General features: G+C 37.8%; 7 protein-coding genes across 8 annotated transcripts; 5 read left to right on the top strand and 2 right to left on the bottom strand.

The window, feature by feature from the left end:
* Positions 1–44: 44 nt before the first annotated feature.
* Positions 45–371, top strand: CBG27100 (the record flags this gene model as incomplete). Its single annotated transcript, XM_045237696.1, has 1 exon — positions 45–371. The coding sequence occupies one exon, from the start codon at positions 45–47 to the stop codon at positions 369–371; it is 327 nt and encodes a 108-aa protein (XP_045098918.1).
* Positions 372–504: 133 nt separating this feature from the next.
* CBG09416 lies at positions 505–3,896 on the top strand (the record flags this gene model as incomplete). Its single annotated transcript, XM_045237695.1, has 11 exons — positions 505–634; positions 708–897; positions 941–1,515; positions 1,564–1,933; positions 1,987–2,283; positions 2,329–2,504; positions 2,545–2,713; positions 2,757–3,219; positions 3,353–3,496; positions 3,546–3,736; positions 3,782–3,896. 11 exons carry the CDS (start codon positions 505–507, stop codon positions 3,894–3,896), a joined length of 2,820 nt encoding a protein of 939 aa, XP_045094054.1.
* A 6,664-nt stretch (positions 3,897–10,560) lies between these two features.
* Positions 10,561–11,785, bottom strand: CBG09418 (the record flags this gene model as incomplete). The annotated part of the gene is made up of 6 exons (XM_002636896.1): positions 10,561–10,707; positions 10,753–10,828; positions 10,890–10,972; positions 11,019–11,168; positions 11,607–11,693; positions 11,741–11,785. The coding sequence occupies 6 exons, from the start codon at positions 11,783–11,785 to the stop codon at positions 10,561–10,563; spliced, it is 588 nt and encodes a 195-aa protein (XP_002636942.1).
* A 2,276-nt stretch (positions 11,786–14,061) lies between these two features.
* Positions 14,062–14,964, bottom strand: CBG09419 (the record flags this gene model as incomplete). Its single annotated transcript, XM_045237694.1, has 3 exons — positions 14,062–14,349; positions 14,628–14,837; positions 14,884–14,964. The coding sequence occupies 3 exons, from the start codon at positions 14,962–14,964 to the stop codon at positions 14,062–14,064; spliced, it is 579 nt and encodes a 192-aa protein (XP_045094053.1).
* A 2,677-nt stretch (positions 14,965–17,641) lies between these two features.
* CBG27099 lies at positions 17,642–18,298 on the top strand (the record flags this gene model as incomplete). The annotated part of the gene is made up of 2 exons (XM_045237693.1): positions 17,642–17,689; positions 18,122–18,298. The coding sequence occupies 2 exons, from the start codon at positions 17,642–17,644 to the stop codon at positions 18,296–18,298; spliced, it is 225 nt and encodes a 74-aa protein (XP_045098917.1).
* Positions 18,299–20,189: 1,891 nt separating this feature from the next.
* Positions 20,190–21,394, top strand: CBG09421 (the record flags this gene model as incomplete). 2 transcript variants are annotated; one of them, XM_002636898.1, is given in 5 exon segments in its annotated part: positions 20,190–20,219; positions 20,224–20,338; positions 20,473–20,612; positions 20,658–21,323; positions 21,326–21,394. In XM_002636898.1, coding segments are annotated over 5 exon segments (1,020 nt in total), but the record flags the coding sequence as incomplete, so codon positions are not given.
* Positions 21,395–21,730: 336 nt separating this feature from the next.
* On the top strand, positions 21,731–21,793 carry CBG27097 (the record flags this gene model as incomplete). Its single annotated transcript, XM_045237692.1, has 1 exon — positions 21,731–21,793. The coding sequence occupies one exon, from the start codon at positions 21,731–21,733 to the stop codon at positions 21,791–21,793; it is 63 nt and encodes a 20-aa protein (XP_045098916.1).
* Positions 21,794–22,101: the final 308 nt, after the last annotated feature.

The following is a 22,101-nucleotide window of genomic DNA, read 5'->3' as shown; positions in this document are numbered from 1 at the left end:
TTTTTCGCTGTTTTGACCGTTTTTTCACCCAATGGGTTCACCTAATGGTGAAAAAACGGCCAAAACCGCGAAAAATCGATAAAAAGGAAAGAAATAAGTCAAAAATTTTGCGAAAATATTTATTGTTGGGTTACGGTAGCACTCGTTTGCCGGCTGTGTTTTCGAAAATTCTCCTTGAAATACGGTGGCCTAACTTGTGTGAAAATTCGGCCCCCACNNCAAANTTTNNGCCCCACGAAGAAAAATATCGCAAATTCACACTCAAAATAAATTCAAAATCAGCAAAGTCCCAAGAAAGTGTTTTTTTTTCGTTTGTTGCATGCGGACTTTTTCGAGCTATTTTTTTAGCGTTTTTAAATTTTGTAGGGTAACAACTTTCTTTGTTCTGCTTCGCAGCGTTTTTTCATAAGATGCTTATTTAATTTTATGCTTTGTTCATTATTGTCGCACATCTGAAATATTACTTTCTTTCAAAACACAAGTTTCAGCCACTCGACATCGGAGATGCCCGCCTCACCACTACCAATGCCTCCTATCACAGCTCCGCCTGGTCCTATGCCACCACCGCCAATTCCACCAGCCCCAGGTCCAGTTTTGCCCATCACATCGGCTCACAAGACAGCTAATGATGCTTGCATCAAGAGATTGTCTCAAATCGGGGTAAGAATTTTTAGAGGAGACTATATCATAATTTAAAAATCGTTCAGATAATGGAGTCTCCAAAGATCTATCCTTCCACCCAACCGCCTGGCACATACGGAAAGGAGATCGTGGTTCAATCGAACGTGTTTGGCATCGATGTAGAGAACGAGATCGAACTTTTCCAATACAGTGTCTGATTCGAGCTGATGTAGCTTTGAATAAAGAAGTTGTTTTCACCAAGAAAGGAAAAGAAGAGTGAGCTTTTTTTGAAGTTTTACATCTGTAAAATTACTTACAGTTTTGTCGTGCTTGACAGGCATGAGAAGTGCTGCACGGTGCTATACTATGCTTCCGAAACTCACGATGATTTCTTTCAATCCGAGATGAATTGCCTGATCTATGATGGACAAAGCATGCTCTATTCTTCGATAGATCTATTCTCCAACCGATTGAATACAGAAAACAAATCAAGGACCTTCCAAATAGACGGAGTTGAGATCGGACACAAGGATTTTCAAAAATTGCCGTGCATCAAATTGGAAATCAGTGCCACTAAAAACCCTAGCGTCAAGTTCAATCGGAAGAACGTCGGCAAAAGATCAGCTGATCAAAACATGCTGGCAGTCAACACTGCTTACCGTAATATCCTGGAGCTTGCCCTCAACCAATCATGCGTTCAAGACTACCACCGATGTGCCGTTTTCGAACACGGAAAAATTTTCTTCATCAGACCAACTGAGGAGGGATTCCTTAGTCGTGATTGTGTTGATGTTGGTGATGGAAAACGGATGATGCCGGGAATCAAAAAGACTGTTCAGTTTGTTGAAGGACCGTGCGGACGTGGAGAATGTAATCCGGCAGTTGTGATCGATGGTTAGTTTTTAATCAGAAGAACGCGGCTTAAACATTTATTTTGTACAGGAATGAAAGTGGCTTTCCACAAAGAGCAACCCATCATCGAGAAGCTTCAAGAAGTCGTCACCTCTGACTTTAGTAAAGGGTTGAAAGAAGGGGAAAGAGAGCGATGTGTAGGTGTCATCAAGGGCCTCGATTGTTATTCCAACTATATTGGTCGTTTACGTCACCTCAAGATCGAAGGAATCCACCACGAGGGCGCTTCAAAGGCTCGCTTCCAATTGAAAGACGGTAATTCTTCGACTGTTGCGGAGTACTTCCAAAGCAGATGGAATATTACTCTCAAATATCCTGATGTCAATCTCATTTGCTGCAAGGAAAGAGGAATGTCAATTTCTACCCAATGGAGCTCATATACATCTCTCCAAACCAGCGTGTGAAAATATCGCAGCAGACCAGTGCACAAAGTCAACGAACAACGAAAGAAAGTGCTGTGCCGCCGGACGTTCGCCAACGAATCATTATGACAGGAAAAGCGGCTGCTAAGATCTCTGGAGATGCGGTTCTAAACAAGTTGGGTGTCCAGATCTGCGAAGCTCCGCTACTCGTCCGTGCTCGTCAGTTTCCTCCGGTCAAAATCGCCTTGAATCCAACCAGCTCTGCAATTCCGCAAAAAGAAAATAAATGGCGAATCGGGCAATACTCAAGACCAGCTGTTGCTCCAAAAATCTGGGCAATGTACGCGGTCGGAACACCTTCTAGCCGATTCTCACAGCCTCAACTAGCGTAAGAACTGCCAGTTTGTTATCAAATTGATAATTCTTGTTTCAGGAATTTCGCCAGAGAATTTGTGAAGGTAGCTCAACAGAAAGGCATTCAGCTGGATCCGCCAAAGGATTGTCAATGTGTTCTCGCAACAGAAATTGAATCACAATTAGCTGCAGCACATAAAGCCAGTTGCGAATTCGTCTTCATCATCACGGACGACGCAATCACTAATCTTCACCGTGAGTTGATCAATGGGGGTTTTTTACTCATTTGTTTCAGAGAAGTACAAGATGATTGAATCCTTGCAATCTATCGTGATTCAAGACATGAAAATGACGAAAGCATTAAGTGTGATTGACTCAGGAAAGAGACTTACTCTGGAGAATGTGATCAACAAGACCAATGTGAAGCTTGGCGGAAGTAACTACATTTTTACGGATACCAAGAAGTATGAATTTTTGTTTCTACTGTCGCTATTATTGTCATTATAGGTACCTTGACAGAGTGCTCGTCATCGGAATCGGCATATCTCAGCCACCACCTGTAACTAAATTCATTGTGGAAGGAAAAGGTTTCCTGAGCCCACAGATTATTAGTTTCTCGTATAATGGAAAACAAAAGCAAGAATTTGCTGGAGATTTTGTTTTATGCCCCGCTGGACAGGATGTAAATGGTTTTTCCGCTTCAAAACTGATTATTTCGTTACAGACTTTGTCTTCAATCGAAGACATCATGAAGGAATCCATCCTGGGATACAAGAAATGCCACGATGGCACCGATCCTGAAACCGTGATTGTGTACCGAAGCGGAGTCAGTGAGGGGAACCACGGCAATGTCATCGCCTACGAAATTCCACTGGCTCGTGCTGGTATAAATGAAGTCTCCAAATCGGTCAAATTGGTGTACATCGCTGTGTCGAAAGATCACACCTATCGTTTCTTCAGAAATGATTTGGTACGTTTGTGCAGTTTTTTGTGTGTGATGAATATGGTTTTTATAGGACACTATTGGCCAATTTTCCTCCTCAGGAACTCAAGTGTCCGCATCTTCGAGCAGAACATCACTGGTGAGCTGAATCCGAGTTGAGATAATTCGAAAAAAATCGTTTCGGTCGTCGCAATCACAACTCAAACCCTGCGACATCAACATTCCACCAGGGATTTCAATCGATCACATGGTTACAAACCCGGCTATCAAGCAGTTTTTCCTGAACTCGCACATCGCTCTGCAGGTATGCTCATTGAAAGTCCGGAAAAATGATAATGATTATTTTCTTTCAGGGATCGGCAAAAACTCCCCTCTACTCGATCCTAGCAGACGATACGCTAGCCAGTTTGGAGAGTTTGGAGGAGCTGACATACAACCTATGCCATCTCCATCAAATTGTCGGACTTCCCACCTCCATTCCAACGCCACTATACGTAGCCGCCGAGTATGCCAAACGAGGAAGAAATTTGTGGAATGAAGCCAAGTAAGATTTTCCAATTCTTCGAGCCGAAATATTATCAAAATTTAGCTTGAAAAACCCACTCATTCGTTCTGGCTCCGAGAGAGAACAGCTTCGAGCAGCGACCCACTCCATCAACTACAAGCATACAGGCGACTTCTCCGACCGTCGTGTGAATGCTTAATCATGTCTAATTTCATCTGTCTCATTATAATGCTTCCCATTCATCGTAGACTGTACTTTAGTCACCCATAGTAATTAAACAATCATTTACCCTGAGAAATGAAAGTTTAATAAAAGCTATTCTTTCGAATTTTTTGTTTGCAAAAAGCTATGCAGCCCAAAATTAAATCACCGCTGCACCAAACTGAGTAATCTCTTCCTTCGTTTGATTTCAATCATAACCACTGGCCAATCTAGCGATCGTATCCCCACACCAGGTGCATTTCCCGTATTTTATTCACGATTAACCCCGATTACTGTACTCTGACAAAAACCACTAGGCTCTGGGGAGAACTCGAACCAACGACGGTTGTTTCAAATTCATCACTGTTAACCATTACGCTAATCGGGAGTACGTTAGATGAACTTTCGATGGTTATTATATACTTCACGTTTTTAAAATTAAAAATTAACTTTTTCTTTTTTTTTCGGAATTTCTGATTGTAAATTTAAATGATTCTTGGGGTAGTTTTTGGAGTTTCCGAAACTGGAAAAACATTACCAAATGTTCAGAAAAAAGAAGAGGAAGTTGTTTTTTCAGAATAGGTATTTCACAGGTAATTTGTAAAAATATTCCGGAATCGGTTGAGAGACGCATGTTCTTTGAACATTCAAAAATGTTTGTATAAAATTGGGAATCGAAAACTTAGAAAACAAACTTCAAGTATTACCAGAAAAGGGATTTTTTGTATAGATATTCAGAGTTTTCTAGGGATTTTTTCCACATTTTGTAAATGTCTTTTCAAGCTCTAAGCATACTTTTTTAACATCTGAAGTAACTTCTAATTTGACTTTCAGATGACTTTGTTTTTAGGTATATTCAGGGTTCTAAGCTTACTTTTTAAGAACTTAGCCTACTTTTATTTCCGTAAAACATGTACTAGAAGAACCGGCTCTTCTATTGTTCCAAGGTATCTCCAGAGAGCCCTTTCATTACAGGGGCCTTTCTATTAGAGGGGGCCCTTCTATTTTTCTGGATAGTTTTTTTCGAAATTCTGAATCGAAAAGCTCAGCGAAGTTTCGTTCAAAATTCATGAAAATCTGCCAATTTCAGCAAAATTTAGCAAGATTTGCATCGAAAAATAGAATTTCCACAAGTTTTACGTAATATTTTTTCTAAGTCTGTTTTTTAAGTGTGTGCGCCGTAAGCCTGCTTTTTAAAGGCTAAGCCTACATTTTAGAAGCTGAAAATAATTTTTAATGGCTGATTTTACTTTTAGGGACCTTGTTTTTAGTACATCCCGATTTAAGTTGCTATTTTTTTTGTATTTAATACTGATTCGACTTTTGGGGTATTTGCTCTCTATCTTTTGAAGGGAATAAATTCACTATAATTCGCATCATGCGAATACTGTGGATCCACGTTTCTCATTTTTTATTGGCTCTACTTTTTGATTTTTTTTGTTGGGGGGGGGGGGGGGGGAGGTTTTCTTCACGTGTATTGTTCCTAGTTTTCTGTTTTCTGATTCTCAGGACAACAATATTATATTTTTCCGTGACATTTCAAAAAAAATGAGGGAGATAAAAAAAGGAACGTGGATCCACAGTAGTACGACTGAAGCAATTTAGTGTGGATTCGAATTTATTCCCATCAAAACTAGAAGAGGAATATGTCGAATTTCTCTCGGATAGCAACCCTTCCCTCTGAACTCTTGTTTGCCCTTAAAAGTACTTTCAGCTTTTAAAAAGTTGGCTTAGCACCCTAAATCAGCTGACATCTAGAAGCAGGGCTCCTTGTAAAAATACTCTCTAACCTTCATTTTTCAGACAGCAATAGTACATTAAAAAATAAGAAAACTTGAAATTGCAATTAAAATATTTTAACAAAGGCATGCTAAACAGTTAAAAACTACAGATTTTTCAAGAGAACACATTATTATAGGAAGAATCAAATAATTTTCAGAATGTTAAAAAATCAAAAAAAAAATTGAATGCCTATGAAGAAAACATAATGTTCCCTATTCCTATTGTCTATTCAAAATAATCGCGCGGATGAACGAGTAAAAAAACGTGTAGAGAGTATCAAAACCTGTAGAGGCGCTGTAGACACGCAGACATTTTCACTCGTTCACTCGCGCGATTATTTTGAATAGACAATAGCGACATTTTTGTGTTAAATTTTGAATTCGAATTCAGGTCATGCAAATTTTTTGAATTTGGCACCATTTTTCGAATCGCCAAATGAAAGGGAAGGCCTATAATTTTTTTTCAAAAAATGAAAAATTCCAGTCAAAAAAGTACCGAAATTAGCGAAAATCAGTAAGATTCTCACATTTTTCAGTGAAAATTTGTTTTCAATTTGTTTCGTTTTTTTTTGTTTACGATCATAGGTTTAGGCATAATCGCATTGTTAACCTTCCACCCGAATTTCGGCGCCAATTTCAGAAATTATCCCAATTCAGAAATAATCTTCGGTATTCTAAAATTTTCTGAAATGTTATAAATTTATAATATTCTTAAAATCAAAACAAAAATTTTTGGAACCAGAAACTCAAAAATCTTGATTCTAGTATACCGCATTTCCTCTAATAGAAGCCCATGGGCTTGTATTGGAGAAAATACGCTAATTCAAAATCCCACAATTTTCGGAACTGTGATTTTAGAACTCGACAATTTCTCAATTTCTGAATCTCAAACTTTTTGAATTTTAGATTTTTTTCTCGGAGTTCCAGAATTCCAGAATTCTGAATTTTGAGATCCTGGAATCTCAGAATTTCACAAATTAGGAATTTTGGAATTTAGAATTGCATAATGAAAATTTTAAATGATCCAAAACACTGAATTTCAGAATTCTTAACTCCCGAATTGTCAAATTTCGGATTTTTTAAAACAATTTATTTTGAAAATAAAAAATTGAAAAATAGAAACCATCTCCTCTAATTAAAGCCCATCTCTAATAGAAGCCCACCCTGAGAAAGAGGTTGAAAAAATAGAAGCCAATGAGCTTTTATTAGAGGAAACACGGTAAATTATTAACACTTTTCAGAAATTTACGCTCATTTAAATTTTGAAAAAGAAAATAATTTTCGAATTTTCACGTGAGAAAAATGAGAAGTGTTTTATTAGGTTGTTCGGAAAGTCCTTTCCATTTTTGATCTGTTGTTTTCAAACTTTGTTTTTTTTTTGAACGGGGTAAAAGCGAGGAAGCTGTCGTTTTATCAATATATTGTTGGGGTCTAATAGTGTCTGCACCCCAACGGAGATCATTCCCCCCCCCCCCCTTTTTTCGTGTAATGAGATATGCTCACCGTTGATCTTAAATTAGCTGAAATCGATCGCCAACTAGTAGCGGTTAACAACGCAAATGCACTCATTCGAACTACCATCACAACCTGGATTCAGTTATTTGAAAAACGGGAATTCTTGTTTGACAAAAATCCACCTTCAAAAAGGCAAATGGGCTTAGGTTTGGATGCATTAAAAGCCGGGAAAGAAAGGGACCCGCCTCAAACTGTGTGTGATATATGAAGTACATCAGTGGCAAGCCTTTCGTTAAAAAACCGTAGATTGAAAACTCTCGGCACAGTCAAAAAAGTGGGAAGAAGTTGACCCCATCTTTTGGCTCAACGCAACTTTTTTCCCCGGGTGGGCACCTGTTTGAATCTTCTCATCCTGCGTTGCACACATGAATTTTGGAATCAAACCATTGCTAGTGGTGATAAATGGGTAATGTGTGATTACAATAAGCGACAAGCCAAATGGGTTGACAAAAGCGCTGAACCACCAGACGTCTCGAAACGTCAAATTCGTGTTGGTGGTCTACTAAAGAATGGAGTATTAGGAGCTGCCTGATAATAGTGTCACTTTTACGATCCATACCTATTCTTTTCAGGTGACATAGCTCAGACTTTATGTGGATGTCCATTGGAGAGGAACGCAAAGGTTTATTTTGAAAATTAAAATTCGCAACCTCATGCGGGAAGGAAGACCCAGGCCGATCTCGGTGGATATGTCTAGACGATTCTGCTAGTGGTGATAAATGGGTAATGTGTGATTACAATAAGCGACAAGCCAAATGGGTTGACAAAGGCGCTCAACCACCAGACGTGCTCTAACCTTCGCTCAACCACCAGACGTGCTCTAACCATAGCTCTAACCTTCTACTTTCTGATTATTACCCATCCAGCCACTTCTAACGCCATCTTGATTGACGAAAATTTACTTCAAAACAACGTATCAAAAATGGGTTGACTTGATTCTGAACTCGCTGTGACCGGAGTTCTGGAAGGAAGGCATCCACAATTTAGTGGGGCATTGGCAGATAGTCATTGATAACGATGGTCATTACCTCCAATTTATCCGACATCGTTTTGACCTATTTTACTTTGAATGTATCTGACGCTAAAATTGGAAAGGACTTTCCGAACAACCTAATATATATCAAAAACAACATAAACTTTTGTCCATCGAATAGCGCACTGGTTTAAACGCCGGGGTGTGAAGCGGTTCGATCCTCGTTCGAGGCACCGGATTTTTGAAAGGGGCGAAAAAAAGCCGAAAATGCCCAAAAAGCCCTTTGCATCCTCATGTAGAAATACGAGCGCGCCTTCTGAAGCTGCTCAACTCAAGAGATGATGTGCGTCGACCAGTGCTGGTTGGTGATCCTAATCATATCTCAATATCCATTCTCGAAAGATGGTTCAGATCGGGAAGATTCCTGCCTTGGATACAGTCAGGGCCGACCTCTCAACGGACATTTCTTGTGGCAAACTTCCAGACCCCGATAGGTAAACCTAGGAGTCTCTGATTTTTATCTCATAACATGATTCAGCTTTTATGCCACGTGTCGCGATTTTGCCGAGTTGGATGAGGATGGAGGAACGAGTTTCGATGTTCGACCGCCTCGTGGTGCTTGTAGAGATGGAGTCGTCGTTTACCACAGAAGATCGGAGCTGGCTAGAGACGTCCAACTTGGCAGGTACGCTTTTTTTCCTACTGTCATTCGAGCCCCATAGAAAGTTTTCTAGAATCCTCGAGATCATCACTAGATTTTTCTGAATTCCTATACAACTTTTAGACATCCCTAGATTTTTTTAATTGAGAAACTTCCAGAATATTCTAGAAACTTCTATAAGCTTCCTCCATTTTTCAAGTAGGTCCTAGATTTTTCATCGAGCCCCGTCGGCTAAGGCCAACTGAGATCCCAAGTGGATTTCAGTCAGTCAATGGTTTAGCTTGTTCGATAGTGTAATGAAGATTGGAACTTGTCTTCTGAATTCTTCTGGAATCTTTAGAACCTTTAGAACCTTTAGAACCTTTAGAACCTTTAGAACCTTTAGAACCTTTAGAACCTTTAGAACCTTTAGAACCTTTAGAACCTTTAGAACCTTTAGAATCTTCCTAATCCTTTCAAATAGGTCCTAGATTTTCGAGTTTTTTGAAGAAATCAATTGACATTTTCTGGGTTTCTTGCACTTTCATCGAGCCCCGTCGGCTATGGCCGACTGAGATCCCAAGTGGATTTCAGTCGGTCAATGGTTTAGCTGGTTCGATAGTGTAATTGTATTGTATTGTATTTTATTTATTACGTTTAAAAAACGACGTAATGAAGATTGGAACTTGTCTTCCGAATTCTTCTGGAATCTTTAGAATCTTCCTCCCTTTTTCAAGTAGGTTCTAGGTTTTTCAAGATTTTCTAAGAATTCGTTTGACATCTCTTCGGTTGATATTTCAGTCAGTCAAAGGTTTAGTTCGATAGTGTATTGAAGACTGTAAAATGTCATAATTCTCTGAGGATCTTCACGAATCTTTCTCGCTTTTACAAATAGTTTCTAGATTTAATAAGATTTTTTAGAAGTCGTTTGACATTTTTTGGTTTCAGTCTTTGATCCCTTCTAATGCATTTCGTTTATTGTTCGAAGGCTCATCCCCTTTTTCTGTGGTCGCTATTCATAATTTTATGTTTCCCTCTACTTTGATTTCCAATCTTTTTTTTTTCATTTTCGACATGAAAAATTGTTATCATCAGAAAATAAAACTAACTTCAGTAATTTCACATGATTCCTATATTAACCCGATGAACAGTAGAAAATGCAGTTTCGAAGTTTACAGAAGGTATAACTCATGAGAGATTATGATTTGTTTTCACGAGGCAACTAGAAAGACGTCAAACATGCAAACGGTTGTTGATAACGGAGAAAAAACTTTTAATCAGAAAAAAGTTAATGATTTATGGTTGATTTGTTAGTTAAAACGAGGAAATTTTCATTTCTGTTAAAAATGTCATTCCGTTTTCCGGAAAGGTTCATAATATACTGTATCATTGTCTTGCCAGTTCATTCTCTCTGATTCGAAGAGGCAGTTCGTAATCATTGAAGTAGATGATACGGTACTGACAAAAACCAGCATAAGCTGTGAAGAAAACACATTTCAACCGAAAAATTCAGAGTTTTCAGAGTGAAAAAAAACAACATTTTTGCAGCTGTGCTTGAATTGGAATCTCCTCAACTGATACCATATGAATCGTTTGAATGTACCGTATACTCAGAAAAATGGGTAACTTTATTGACTGGTTGCTGACGATTGAATATTGAAGAGATCTTGATATAATGTTGAATAAACAGTCAAAGTAAAACATGTTATGCTATTGTAGTTTTAAAAAACATACTACAAGAAACTCAGATAATTTAAGCAAAATACGTAGTTCTCTCGACGATATCCGGATGAGTTGCCTTCTCTGACAATTGCACAAATGTACGGTATTTGCAATTGATTCCCAAATACAGTGCAGACACAATGATTCCGTTCAAAAGACTTTGAACGATTGAGACGACCTAAAAATTGAAATTATTTCAGTATTCGGCACATTTTTGAATCACCACAAGAGCTCGCAGTCGGATGAAATACCAGGCAGAGGCCAGCTGAAACTGAGCGGGAGTTGCAAATACGGCATATCTGAATATTCTATTTTGTTGTTTTTTCTCACAATCGAAGAAAGCCTAACTTTAAAACTCACCCAGAAATATCGTTTGCGTTTTGAGCGCAGATAAAACTGACATAGGATGAGAGAATACATGCGAAGCACATTATTGCAGCGTGCTAAAAATAATAATGAATGTTTTGTAAAAAAATATAAAATACTAACGAAGAATGAAAGAACCATTTGATTATCAACTGCAAACTTGTGAATTCGTTGTCCGGCTGAGAGGAAGATCAGGGAAGAAAAAGAAATCAGGAGGGATGCAGAGGATGATGGGAAGAGCCAGAATGCCAGACGAGGGTTGATGAGAACTTTCTGAAATTATCCATATTGTGAACTATCTTCCTTATTAATAAAACGCTAGAGGCGTCTGTCCGTCCTCGTGTCCGTCTGTGGACTTTTGAAAAAATTGAAAAATACATATATATTTACATGACCCTTTTATTTAGAAAAAGTGAGAAACGAAGCGACGAACATTTGAAAAAAAAACAGATTGAACCGCGCCTAAGGCGCACCAGCTTGGTGGTATTCAATATTGTTTATTTGATTTTCGAGTACACTTTTCTAGAGCCAAAAAGATAAGAAACAGCTATTCTAATCAGCTATTCTATTCCAAAATCTTTGAATTTATAAAAAACTGATGTTCAACTTTTTAGTGGCGGCGAAGCCAATTCGAAAAGGTTTGTAGCAGTTGAAGCTTTCCTTACTATTAGTTGTCTAAAGTACTTCTCCCTCTATTTTATTGATACTTACATGATCAGGAACTGTGTAATAAAGTTTGGAAACTACAATGAAGTCGAATATCGAAGATGTCAGACATAACCCGGCGATTGAGAAAATCTGCAATTTCGTCTCTCAAAAACACAACTCTATCAAAGAAAACTAACGACAAGAGCAATATTGCAGCAGAAGATCAGCATCGGTGTCTGCATTTTTTTAATCTGAAACATGGAATAGTTAATTAGTGTGCTAACTCATTATCTGGGGCACGGATCCCTATGGAAGGGAAATCTAGGAAATGGTGTGAATCGGGTATTGAGTTATGATACACAACCTATATGATTGGAAGCCGAGAAAAAATTATTTACGATGTGATATCAGAGCTTGCTATAAAACCAACAGATCAGAGAAAACTAGGTCTAAACCTCTAAATTGCCTACTGTTTTCCTCAATACACGGCGATCAATATTGGAAATCGTTCCGAAAGTTCAAAAGGAATTTCTTTGTTCGCGAACCGACATAGGTCCTTCCACGTCAATCCAAGCCAAAAATTCATTTAACATCAAAAACCTTGTTTTTAAATTCTGCAAAGATCTTACTATTTCCCTAGTAAGGTAATAAATGAACAAGAAAAATTCAGCCAAACAATTCGTAGAAGATATTCTCGATGCAACAAGCAGAAACCTGACAAAAATCAATGAGACCCTTGTTGAAAAGTTTGATAGTTTGATACGAATACGTTTGTGATATGCAAATGTTTACTTTTCCTTATCAAGTTTATTTGGGATGATTCACAAGAAAAGGAAGAACCCTGTGTAAGTTTATATTTCTGAATATAAACAAGATTTCGTTCTAATAAAATATCATCTCAATGTCACAAAACATGGCGGTGTATGTTCTACAAGACAGAAAAGTGGGGCTCAACACACTAGCTCCAAATTCCGTTAGTTGGAAAAAAGTCGAAAAAAGTCACCACGAGTCTCTGTTACCAGGAGACGAAAAATGCGAAGAGAAAGCTCAGCAGGCTTCTCGCTCTTTTTGGTGCTGATCTCTTGCTGTCTTTATTTATTTGGGCAGAAGAGAGAGGGTGAAGTGGAGAAAGTATGTTTCATGGGAATTGAAATTTATCAGAATAAAGGCAGCTGAAAATTCGCACAGAATAAAAGATGAACGGTTTATTACCACTCTTATAAGAGCACTCTTCACTTTTACTTAAAATGGACTCTGGTAAATTCTTCAGTTCTTATCAAACATTGCGTTGATACTCATATGAAATGGAAGTGGTGGGCAGAAAATGGCCACTTTTCTTCCGGCAGAACTGGATAAATAGAAAACATACAATGTTTTTGTTTTTTTTTGGAAATTTGAATAGAGAAGTTTCTGAATCTAGAATGACTTCCCGCCTTTTTTTTTCGTTTTCAGCTGTTTAGAAAAATCAGATAAAACAGCAGGCTGAAATAATGATATTTATGCTGGCAAAAATATAAAATTGTGGATTCTATGCTTTTTTTCAAAAACTCAGATGAAGCCAGATTTGTTTGTTTGAAAATTTATGAAAACATTCCAGAAGCAACATATTTGAGTATTTGACAGATTTTGAAAACAAAATCTGAAACCAATTTATCTCGGTTCCTGTCAAAGGAATCAAAAAGTGGTCCACTGTCAAATTGTTTATCATAACTTCAAAAATAATTTTTTCTGTTGACCGCTTTTTGATGTCTTTTACAGAAACCGAGATATTTGGGCTCACAGTGTATGGTCTTTGACTCGAGTATTTACGGTAGTTGGTTTTTGGTGGATGAGGGATAGATATTAATAGAAACAGTCGGCAGAGTATAATCAACATATTTATGCATAATTCCATAGAAAAAATAACCAAAAAGAAAACAAAAAAGAGCCGATTTAGTGGTTGAAGAAAATTTGGAGTTTGGTCTCTAGCTGGAATACTGTTTTCAGACAAACGAACGGAATCCGAACACCCATCGTTGTATTCTCAAATGACAGGAAAGTAAAAGGGATACAGAAGGATATCATAGTGCAAGAAACGGAAAAGACCAAAATAAAGGACTTGTCATAAGCGGTAGTGCATAGGTAAATAGTTAAATAACGGGCGTGACTTCTGTTACCTGACAAACAATGTTCCTTCTCTCCAACAGGCACCTGCTCTCTACGGGGAAAATGATGGTACCCCGCGTTGGGTGGCCCGCGAATGACACTGAATGCACTCGACAAACACGGTTCGGTTTGCGTAAATACTCAAAATATGGCATCTGGTAACTTGGAGATTGTTTATGGGTTTCATAGTTGAGCGTCTCGAACTAAAAACTGTACAACTGGTTGATCCTCAATATTCGAAAAATACTTTATTTATTGCGATCAAAGTCATGATTCACATATTATTATACCCATACTAAACAAAATGTTCACACATTATAAATATTAATGGTCCTTGGCAAGAAAAATTGATTCCTCATGCAGATATACGCATTCAGAAATGCTGCTCCAGGTATTCGATTTCCGTTTCCTCACCGCCATCTCCCCATTCGGAAATGAACAGATTGCTCACGTTATTGTACGTCTCTCTCCATGCCCAAAATGCAGAGAATATCCAGATAGAGAGGGTTAGAATATGGGTCATCTGGAAATGAGAGTTGTATATAATCACCATTGAATAATATTTTACCGATTGCATGGATACAGGATCTAGAGTTGTGACAAAGCTAGTGGAGATTGAGGCAAGGGAGAGAAGAATTCCGATTATGTTGAACACGGATTCCTGAAATTTGATTGGTTTTTTCTTTGAGCAAGTTTTATATTTGAAACAGTGTTTCAACAAATGTATTTTAAATAGTGCAATTCCCGGAATGTTTTACACTGAAAACGTACAGAATGTTTTTTAATTTAAAACACATTTTGAAAAGGGGGCCTTCTTTACAGGGGGCCTTTCTATTAGAGTGGCCGTTCTTTTAAAATGGCCTTTCTAATACAGGTTTCACGGTGTTTCCTTTTTGTGCGTTACAACAATAAATTCCAAAAACCGAAGTTTTTTACCACTTCTGTCCGTCTACAGTAAAAAATGTAATGAAAACAATATCCCAATTTTTTATAACTCACCACTTTGAGCCAGTAGAACTTTTGAACAATAAACCAAAGGGATATTGCCGCAACCCCAATCGCTAGAATATCATAAATTGCCAACAGAAAATTGCTACCGGAAGTCTTTTGTTTTACATCCCATCCGTATAGAGATAGTATAAGAAGTACCTGAAATTTCAAAATTGTCAAAAATCCCTACAACGAGGGCACTCACAATCACAGTTAATTTCGAAATGGAGAGAACATTAAACGGGTAAACTACAAAATATTTGTAGAATTTGTTATCTCCTGGCATCACATTCCAATCGTTTCTGTAGAAAAAAACGAAATTAGTTTTATGAAAAAACGGAGAAGCTTTGAAAAAAATGAAGGCAATAAATGTGGGAGAAGAGGCATATTTTTATAAAATGTCTTGAGCGAAGAAGATGAAGAAAGTGGTCAAATTAATTCAGACTACTTGTGTAATTGATTCCTTCCTTTCTTCGTTGTGTTTCTGTCTCACATTTTTTCATAATAATAAGTTTGAGAAAAGAGGAAATTGAAAAAAAAAATTGAGAATTCTTGATTATTTTCCATCTTGAGGCATGGTTACTCTTCTTCTGATCCAGTACGTCAGTTCCGATATCTTGAGTCAGAATATTGAAAAAAAATAGGGAGTAAGTTGAAAGTCATAAACCAGGAATTCAAATATTCCGGATTTCAGAGTTTCAAAAATTCCGTCACCTTGAAGTTCAAAAGTTTGGGAAATTGGGGCGCTTTGCGATACTCGGGAAAGGTGGAAATTCGGAAATCCTGGAATTGTGAAGTTCGAAAAATCAAAAATTTTTTGAATTTTAATGGATTCGAGATATTAGGAACTCAGGGATTTGTGAATTCCGTCATCCTTTTATCAGGAAATTCAAAATATTTTTGAATCAAGAAATATCGAGAATTCGGTAATGCTGAAATTTGGAAAGTCTGAAATTTAGATATTCAGAAATTTGTAAACTTCAGAAATTGGGGGATTCAACAATTCCAGAATTCAGAATTTCAAAATTTAGTGAATCAGAATTTAAAGCTTTGGGAAATTCGAACATTTGGAAATTCAAAAAACTTTCTGGAGAATCTGTCAGAGGTTTGGAAATTTTGAAACTAGAAACTCAAGTGTCCGATACAATAAACGCAAGCCAGGAAGTTGAGCCCCCGATATTGGCCATTAAATTTAAAAAAAAAACTTTAAAAAACCTTAATTCAGAAAATTTTCACTTTTCGCAAAAGTTAATTCGTAGGAATTCTTCAAAATAATCTCAAAATAAGAATGACGAAACCAATGTCGTCAATTGGAATGAGATAGGAACATAGATGTAGATCTTTCTCTCTTTTTGACGCCTTCTAGATTAAGTGACTCTCTGAGAAAATTGGCGGAAACGAATAGGAAATGGACCCTATTTCTTCGTTTTTTCATTCTACTATTTTCTACTGTGTTCTAAAGCTCTTCTCCACTTTCCAAAAAAATTGTATTTTTATGGTTCTGAGAGAAAAGGGAAAAAGAGAAAAAAACGAGGAGAAGTGCTCAACAATTTATCATTTGTGGCAGAAGATGCGACGCTTCTCGACCTCTTCTTCTCCTAACCAACGACTTTTTATTGCTCAAAAAAGGGAAAAGACGGATCGGTCGAGTGGGGAAAAGCACAGAAAAAGGAAGAAGAAAAAAAGAGAGGAACATTCGAAAACTTTCACCTCCGTTGTCTTTTTTGTTCTGAATTCTATTGTATTCTGACTATTTAAAACTACAAATGACGATGCGTGGGAGAGCCAAAAGAAGCAAAAATAGAAAAAATATAAATTTTCAAGTTTGTTGGAAACATCGAAATTATTACAATTCTCAAGTTTTACAAATCAAATTTTTTTGAAGATTTCTTTCTACTACCGGAAAATAGAAACCAACCAAACAACCTCAGACATGAAAACAATAATATACAGGGTTTACTACATTAATCAATATTAATGGTGCGGAATGAGATGTTATCTTGTTCATTGTCTTCTGACTGTCACTCTAGTGAGAGAAAAATAAGTAACCAATGGAGAAACTATTTTAAAAACTTTCAAAAAAAAAGAAGACCAGAGAGGTCCAATGGAGAAAAAGAAGAGGTGGTGGCACTCGAAATATTTCAGAAGCAGGTTGACAATTGAAGCTGTGAAGCGGAAGAGAAGAACGCCGAGTTTTATTGGTATGTGACTGCTTTTTAAAGAAAGAAAAAAAGAAGTTGGCGAAGAGAGGCGAATAAAAATGAAATAAAATTTGGTGGGGTAGTGTCCGAAACGAAGAGGGTTGAAATTCTATTTTTGAATGATGATGATGACAAGCTGAGAAGAGGGGTTTTAAGGGAAATTGAGTGAGACGATGCTAGAGAATACATCGGATGACAAGACCTACAATTTGAAGAAAAAAAATATATAGGAGAGACTACTCATTCCATAGTTACGATCATTTGAAATGACAGAAAAAAGAGCAATTTTCGAGTTTATAAGAGAGTTTAGGACATCCATAATTTTGAAGATGTTTGAACTCTTATATTTTGAGCAACGAGAATTACCTGAAATGTTTAAAAATGATGTGATTGACTACATTATGTGCAGGTATATTTATCAGTAATTTCCATAAATGAGAGAGAGAGAGCCGGGCCGGGTCACTTGTTTTAAAATTTAAAATCTCCTGCCCGTCCCGCTCGGCCCGTTTAGAATAATTTTTCTAAAATTTTGGCTTTTCACATTTGTCCAACATTTTACTATGGAAAAATGGGTAATCCAAAGACTTTGGATTATTGCGACCTTAATACAGTTTTTTTCGACAAAAATTTTCGAAATTTTCAAATAGCGGGTCGACATACATACGTTTATCTTCTGACCCGACCCACGGGCCAGCCATCTTTTCCACAAGTATGACAAATAGTTAATTAGGAAGCTCCAAATGATTTCTCCTCTGCTACCCTATGGAATTTTACCAGAATGAAAAAAAAACGAAAGAAATTTATTACCTTGTTACATGAACTGGATGGCAGCTACTGCATGAATATTACATGTGAAAATGGCAACAAAAAATTCAATTAGTCCTATTCGATATGAAAAAAAATTTTAGAAAAAGGAAATCATTTATTCTCATAATTTCTGAAAACGGAAGAAGTGGTTTAGAAAAATTCTGAATAAGTACTAGCAAGCTGCCAGAAATGGTTGGAAGAAAGAAGCAAAAGAAGAAGAAGAAGAGGGAGTGCGTACCTCAATTACTTTTGCTCAACATTCATCAGATGTGTGGTTGGAAGGAAACGAAAAAAAACGAAAGAAAACGAGAAGAGATTCACAGCTACACACGTGAGCAGCACAATTTTCAAGTACTCTTACGGACACACAGAGGAAGAATCACAGAAGAACTTCCGAGAAGAAACCAAATGGGACAATGAGAGAAGTATAAAAAGCAGCAGCAACAGCAAAAAATACAACTAGAATCAGACGACCCCCGGATGAAAGAAAGGGGGAAAAAAGTTCCAGAGAAAACAGAAAAAGGCGTCGTTTTTGTCGTCGTTGGAAGGCAGTGGAAGAAGAACACTTCGAGGAAAAAAAAACTAAAAAACAGAGACGATAGAAGCGAATAATATGACACGTTTTTGAAAAGTGGGAATTGGGTGAGAGAATTGAAAAAAATGGAAAATATTTGCAGAATTCTGTGTTAAATCCAGTTCTCTAATGGCTTAGAATGGATAGTTCTTCGTGTAAATAACATTTTTGTTCACCCCGAAAAATGTGTTGTTGCCTGATGTCAACAAAAATTATTATAATAACTATACAAACAATGAAAAAAGGGAATCGGTCGCCGGCAAATCGATCGATTCATAAACTGAACAAAAAGGGAGAAGCAAACAATACAACAGTGAAAGGCATGAATCCCATAGAGAGCATGCATTTTGACTCACAGTGACAAGATGAAGGCGAATGAAGAAAAAACTCAGAAGATGAATGTCTTTTTTTTGACCTTTGGGACCTTGTAAGCTGTCTTCCAGTTGATGCTTTTGCTGAATATTCTCTCACTTTTTTCTCATTGGAAATTAATTTGATTCTGGAGAAAAGTAAAAAAGGTTTCTTCTTTTTTGTGCGAGCCTAACCATTGTCTTTCTCCAAAGGATCAAACATTATTTCTTGATATCTTAGCTATTTTGAAAAATCTACTATGTTTCAGTTTTTTTCTCAGACTTTGTTATCCGAGAAAAAAAATCGATAATTCCAGAATTCCATTTATCCACGATTCCAGTATTCCAGGATTCCAGATGATTAAGCTTCAAAAATTAACAAATTCCAAGATTCGATGATTCGCAGATTCCCAGGTTCCAAGATTTCAATATTCCAAGATCCGAAAATTCTAAAACCGCAAGATTCCAAGATTCCAAGATTATACAATTTCATGATTCCAAAATTCCAAAATTCCAAAATTCCCAAAATTCTAAAATTCTAAAATATCAAAATTAAAAGATTCAAAAATTTCCCAATACCAATATTCAAAAATTCCAAGACTCTTAAATTTCAAGATTCGAACATTCCAAATTTCCGAGAATCCGAAAGTTTCGAGAATCGAAAATTCCAACATTCCGAAATTCCGAAATCCCGAAATTCTAAAATTCCAAAATTTCAAGATACCAAGATTCCGAAATTCCAAAATTCCAAAACTCTAAATTTCCAAAATATCAAAATTAAAAGATTCAAAAATTTCACAATACCAATATTCCAAAATTCCAAGACTTTTAAATTTCAAGATTCGAACATTCCAAATTTCCGAGAATCCCAAAGTTTCGAGAATCTAAAATTCCAACCTTCCGAAATTCCGAAATCCCGAAATTCTAAAATTCCAAAATTTCAATAATTCATGGATTCCAAGATTTCAACATTCAAAATTCCGAGAATCCAAAATTCCAAAATTTTACGAGTCCAATATTCCGAAATTACAAAAAATTTAATGATGCATGATTCCGAAATTCCAAAATTCCAAGATTCCAAGATTCCGAAATTCCAAAATTAGGAAATCCCAAGATTCCGAAATTCCAAGATTCCAAGATTCGAAAATTCAAATTCCATACATCACTTTTCAAATTGTATCACAGCTTTAAACAGTTGAACACTCATTTCTGCCTTCTTTTTTACCACAGATAACAAATCTCCGATTGAAGACAAAATATCTGCAAATCAAAAGACCTTCACAACACAGGTAGAAGTTCCGTTTTTCATCAGATTACTTTTAACTACTTTTCCGTTATCATCCATCTATTTACTACGAGAAAACCGAAAAACACTTCCTTTTTTCTGCCTTGTTCTCAGTTTCAATGTCGTTTCTCATCGATCCCTTCTTACTTTTTTATCACTTTTCCAAAACTGTTTTCGTCTCCTTCTCCTTCTCATAAATATCACTACTCTCTCCAATGCCGCATTTCGAGGTCAAACTGTCAGAAAAATGGCAGAACACAGAGGTAACAGACAAAAGCGGGCGGAGATAGCAGAAAGAAGCGAAATGGTTCCTGGTTTGAATTTTTCGGCATCCGCCTTACCGTACTACGTGCTATCAAGGTATTACACCTGTACAAGTATAAAAGGGATGGCATTGCAATGGTCAAATCACTTGACTACTCGGTCCAGTCTATTTAGTCATTGTGAGTTTTTTCTTCTCTTTTCTTTTTAAAATGATTTCAAAAGCCTTAAAGTTTTCAGATGTCTTCCGAGGATCCAAAACAAATCGCTTATGAGACTGAGTCTCTCCGCAAGGTTGCATTCTTCGGAATTGCAGTTTCCACCATTGCTACCTTGACCGCCATCGTTGCTGTCCCAATGCTCTACAACTACATGCAACACGTTCAATCTTCCCTTCAATCCGAGGTCGAATTCTGTGCCCACAGATCCAACGGACTCTGGGATGAGTACCAAAGAGTGAGTCAAAGTGCTAATACATACCCAATTAATTTCTCTTTTCAGTTCGAGGGAGTCGCTGGAGTTGCCGGAAGAATCAAGCGTGAATCTTACCACCGTGCCGTCGGAGGAGCCCGTAGAGCATCCAAGGTCCGCAGACAATCATACGGAGGAGACGCCGCTGTCGGAGGATTTGGAGGATCTGCCGGAGGATCGTGCTGCTCTTGCGGAGTCGGAGCTGCTGGACCAGCTGGAGCCCCAGGACAAGACGGAGCCCCAGGAAATGACGGAGCCCCAGGAGCCCCAGGAAACCCAGGACAAGATGCTTCCGAAGACTCTGTTGCCGGACCAGACAGCTTTTGCTTCGACTGCCCAGCCGGACCACCAGGACCAGCCGGAGCCCCAGGACAAAAGGGACCATCGGGAGCCCCAGGAGCCCCAGGACAATCCGGAGGAAACGCTCTCCCAGGACCACCAGGACCAGCCGGACCACCAGGACCAGCCGGACAACCAGGATCCAACGGAAACGCCGGAGCCCCAGGAGCTCCAGGACAAGTCGTCGATGTTCCAGGAACCCCAGGACCAGCTGGACCACCAGGACCACCAGGACCAGCCGGAGCCCCAGGACAACCAGGACAATCCGGATCCGCTCAACCAGGACAACCAGGACCACAAGGAGATGCTGGAGCTCCAGGAGCCCCAGGACAACCAGGACAAGCCGGAGCCCCAGGAACGATGGAGACAGCGGATCCGAAGGAGCTTGCGACCACTGCCCACCACCACGCACTGCCCCAGGATATTAAGAATATCCGATTTTTTAATGACATCTCTCATTCTTCAATTATCTTGCTTTATTTCTTCACAAAAATGATTGTGAACACTAGCCTTCATGTAGAATAAAACGCATTCAAAACCAATTTATAGTGTATTTACGTTTCTGAAAAAAACACATACGAATATTAAGAGTGAAACAGTTACAACAATTCTTTACATCGTCAAGAGTCTGTTGTTCTTCAAATTAGAGAGGCACTTTCAATCAAGGTCATATGAATCCAAGCAGTCTACCGACCTTTTTGCAGTACTTTTTTCTTTTGTTTTCAATAATCAGAAACCGGAAAAGGTCACTTTCTGAAAACATCATGACAAACGGAGATGGAAAAAAAAAGTATGAGTTTCAGCAAACAAGAGAAGGACATAATTAGGAAAAACTTTTTAGAACTGGAAACTGTATGAATACTTTATGAGAAAACTAGATGAATTGTCTGAGCTGGGTTTTTTGTTTCCTGAATATCACTCTGAAGGAACCGATATAATTTAGCTCGAACGTGAGAGTGTGGGAGCCCTTCTATTACAGGTTATACGGTAATAACAATTTTATGTAGCCAACTGTCTTTGATACGTCTCTCTCAATGTTTGTCATATGAATTCTCAAGGTGTTTCCCGTATCTTATCAAAACTGCAGTTTTCATTTTCCATTCCGACAAACAAGTAGTAACTTTCATTACCGCAA

This window comes from Caenorhabditis briggsae, assembly GCF_000004555.2.
Source record: "Caenorhabditis briggsae complete genome, chrV, whole genome shotgun sequence".
Lineage (NCBI taxonomy): Eukaryota > Metazoa > Nematoda > Chromadorea > Rhabditida > Rhabditidae > Caenorhabditis > Caenorhabditis briggsae.
Note: the sequence above shows the minus strand (reverse complement) of the source record. Positions and strands in the feature narration are given on the sequence as shown.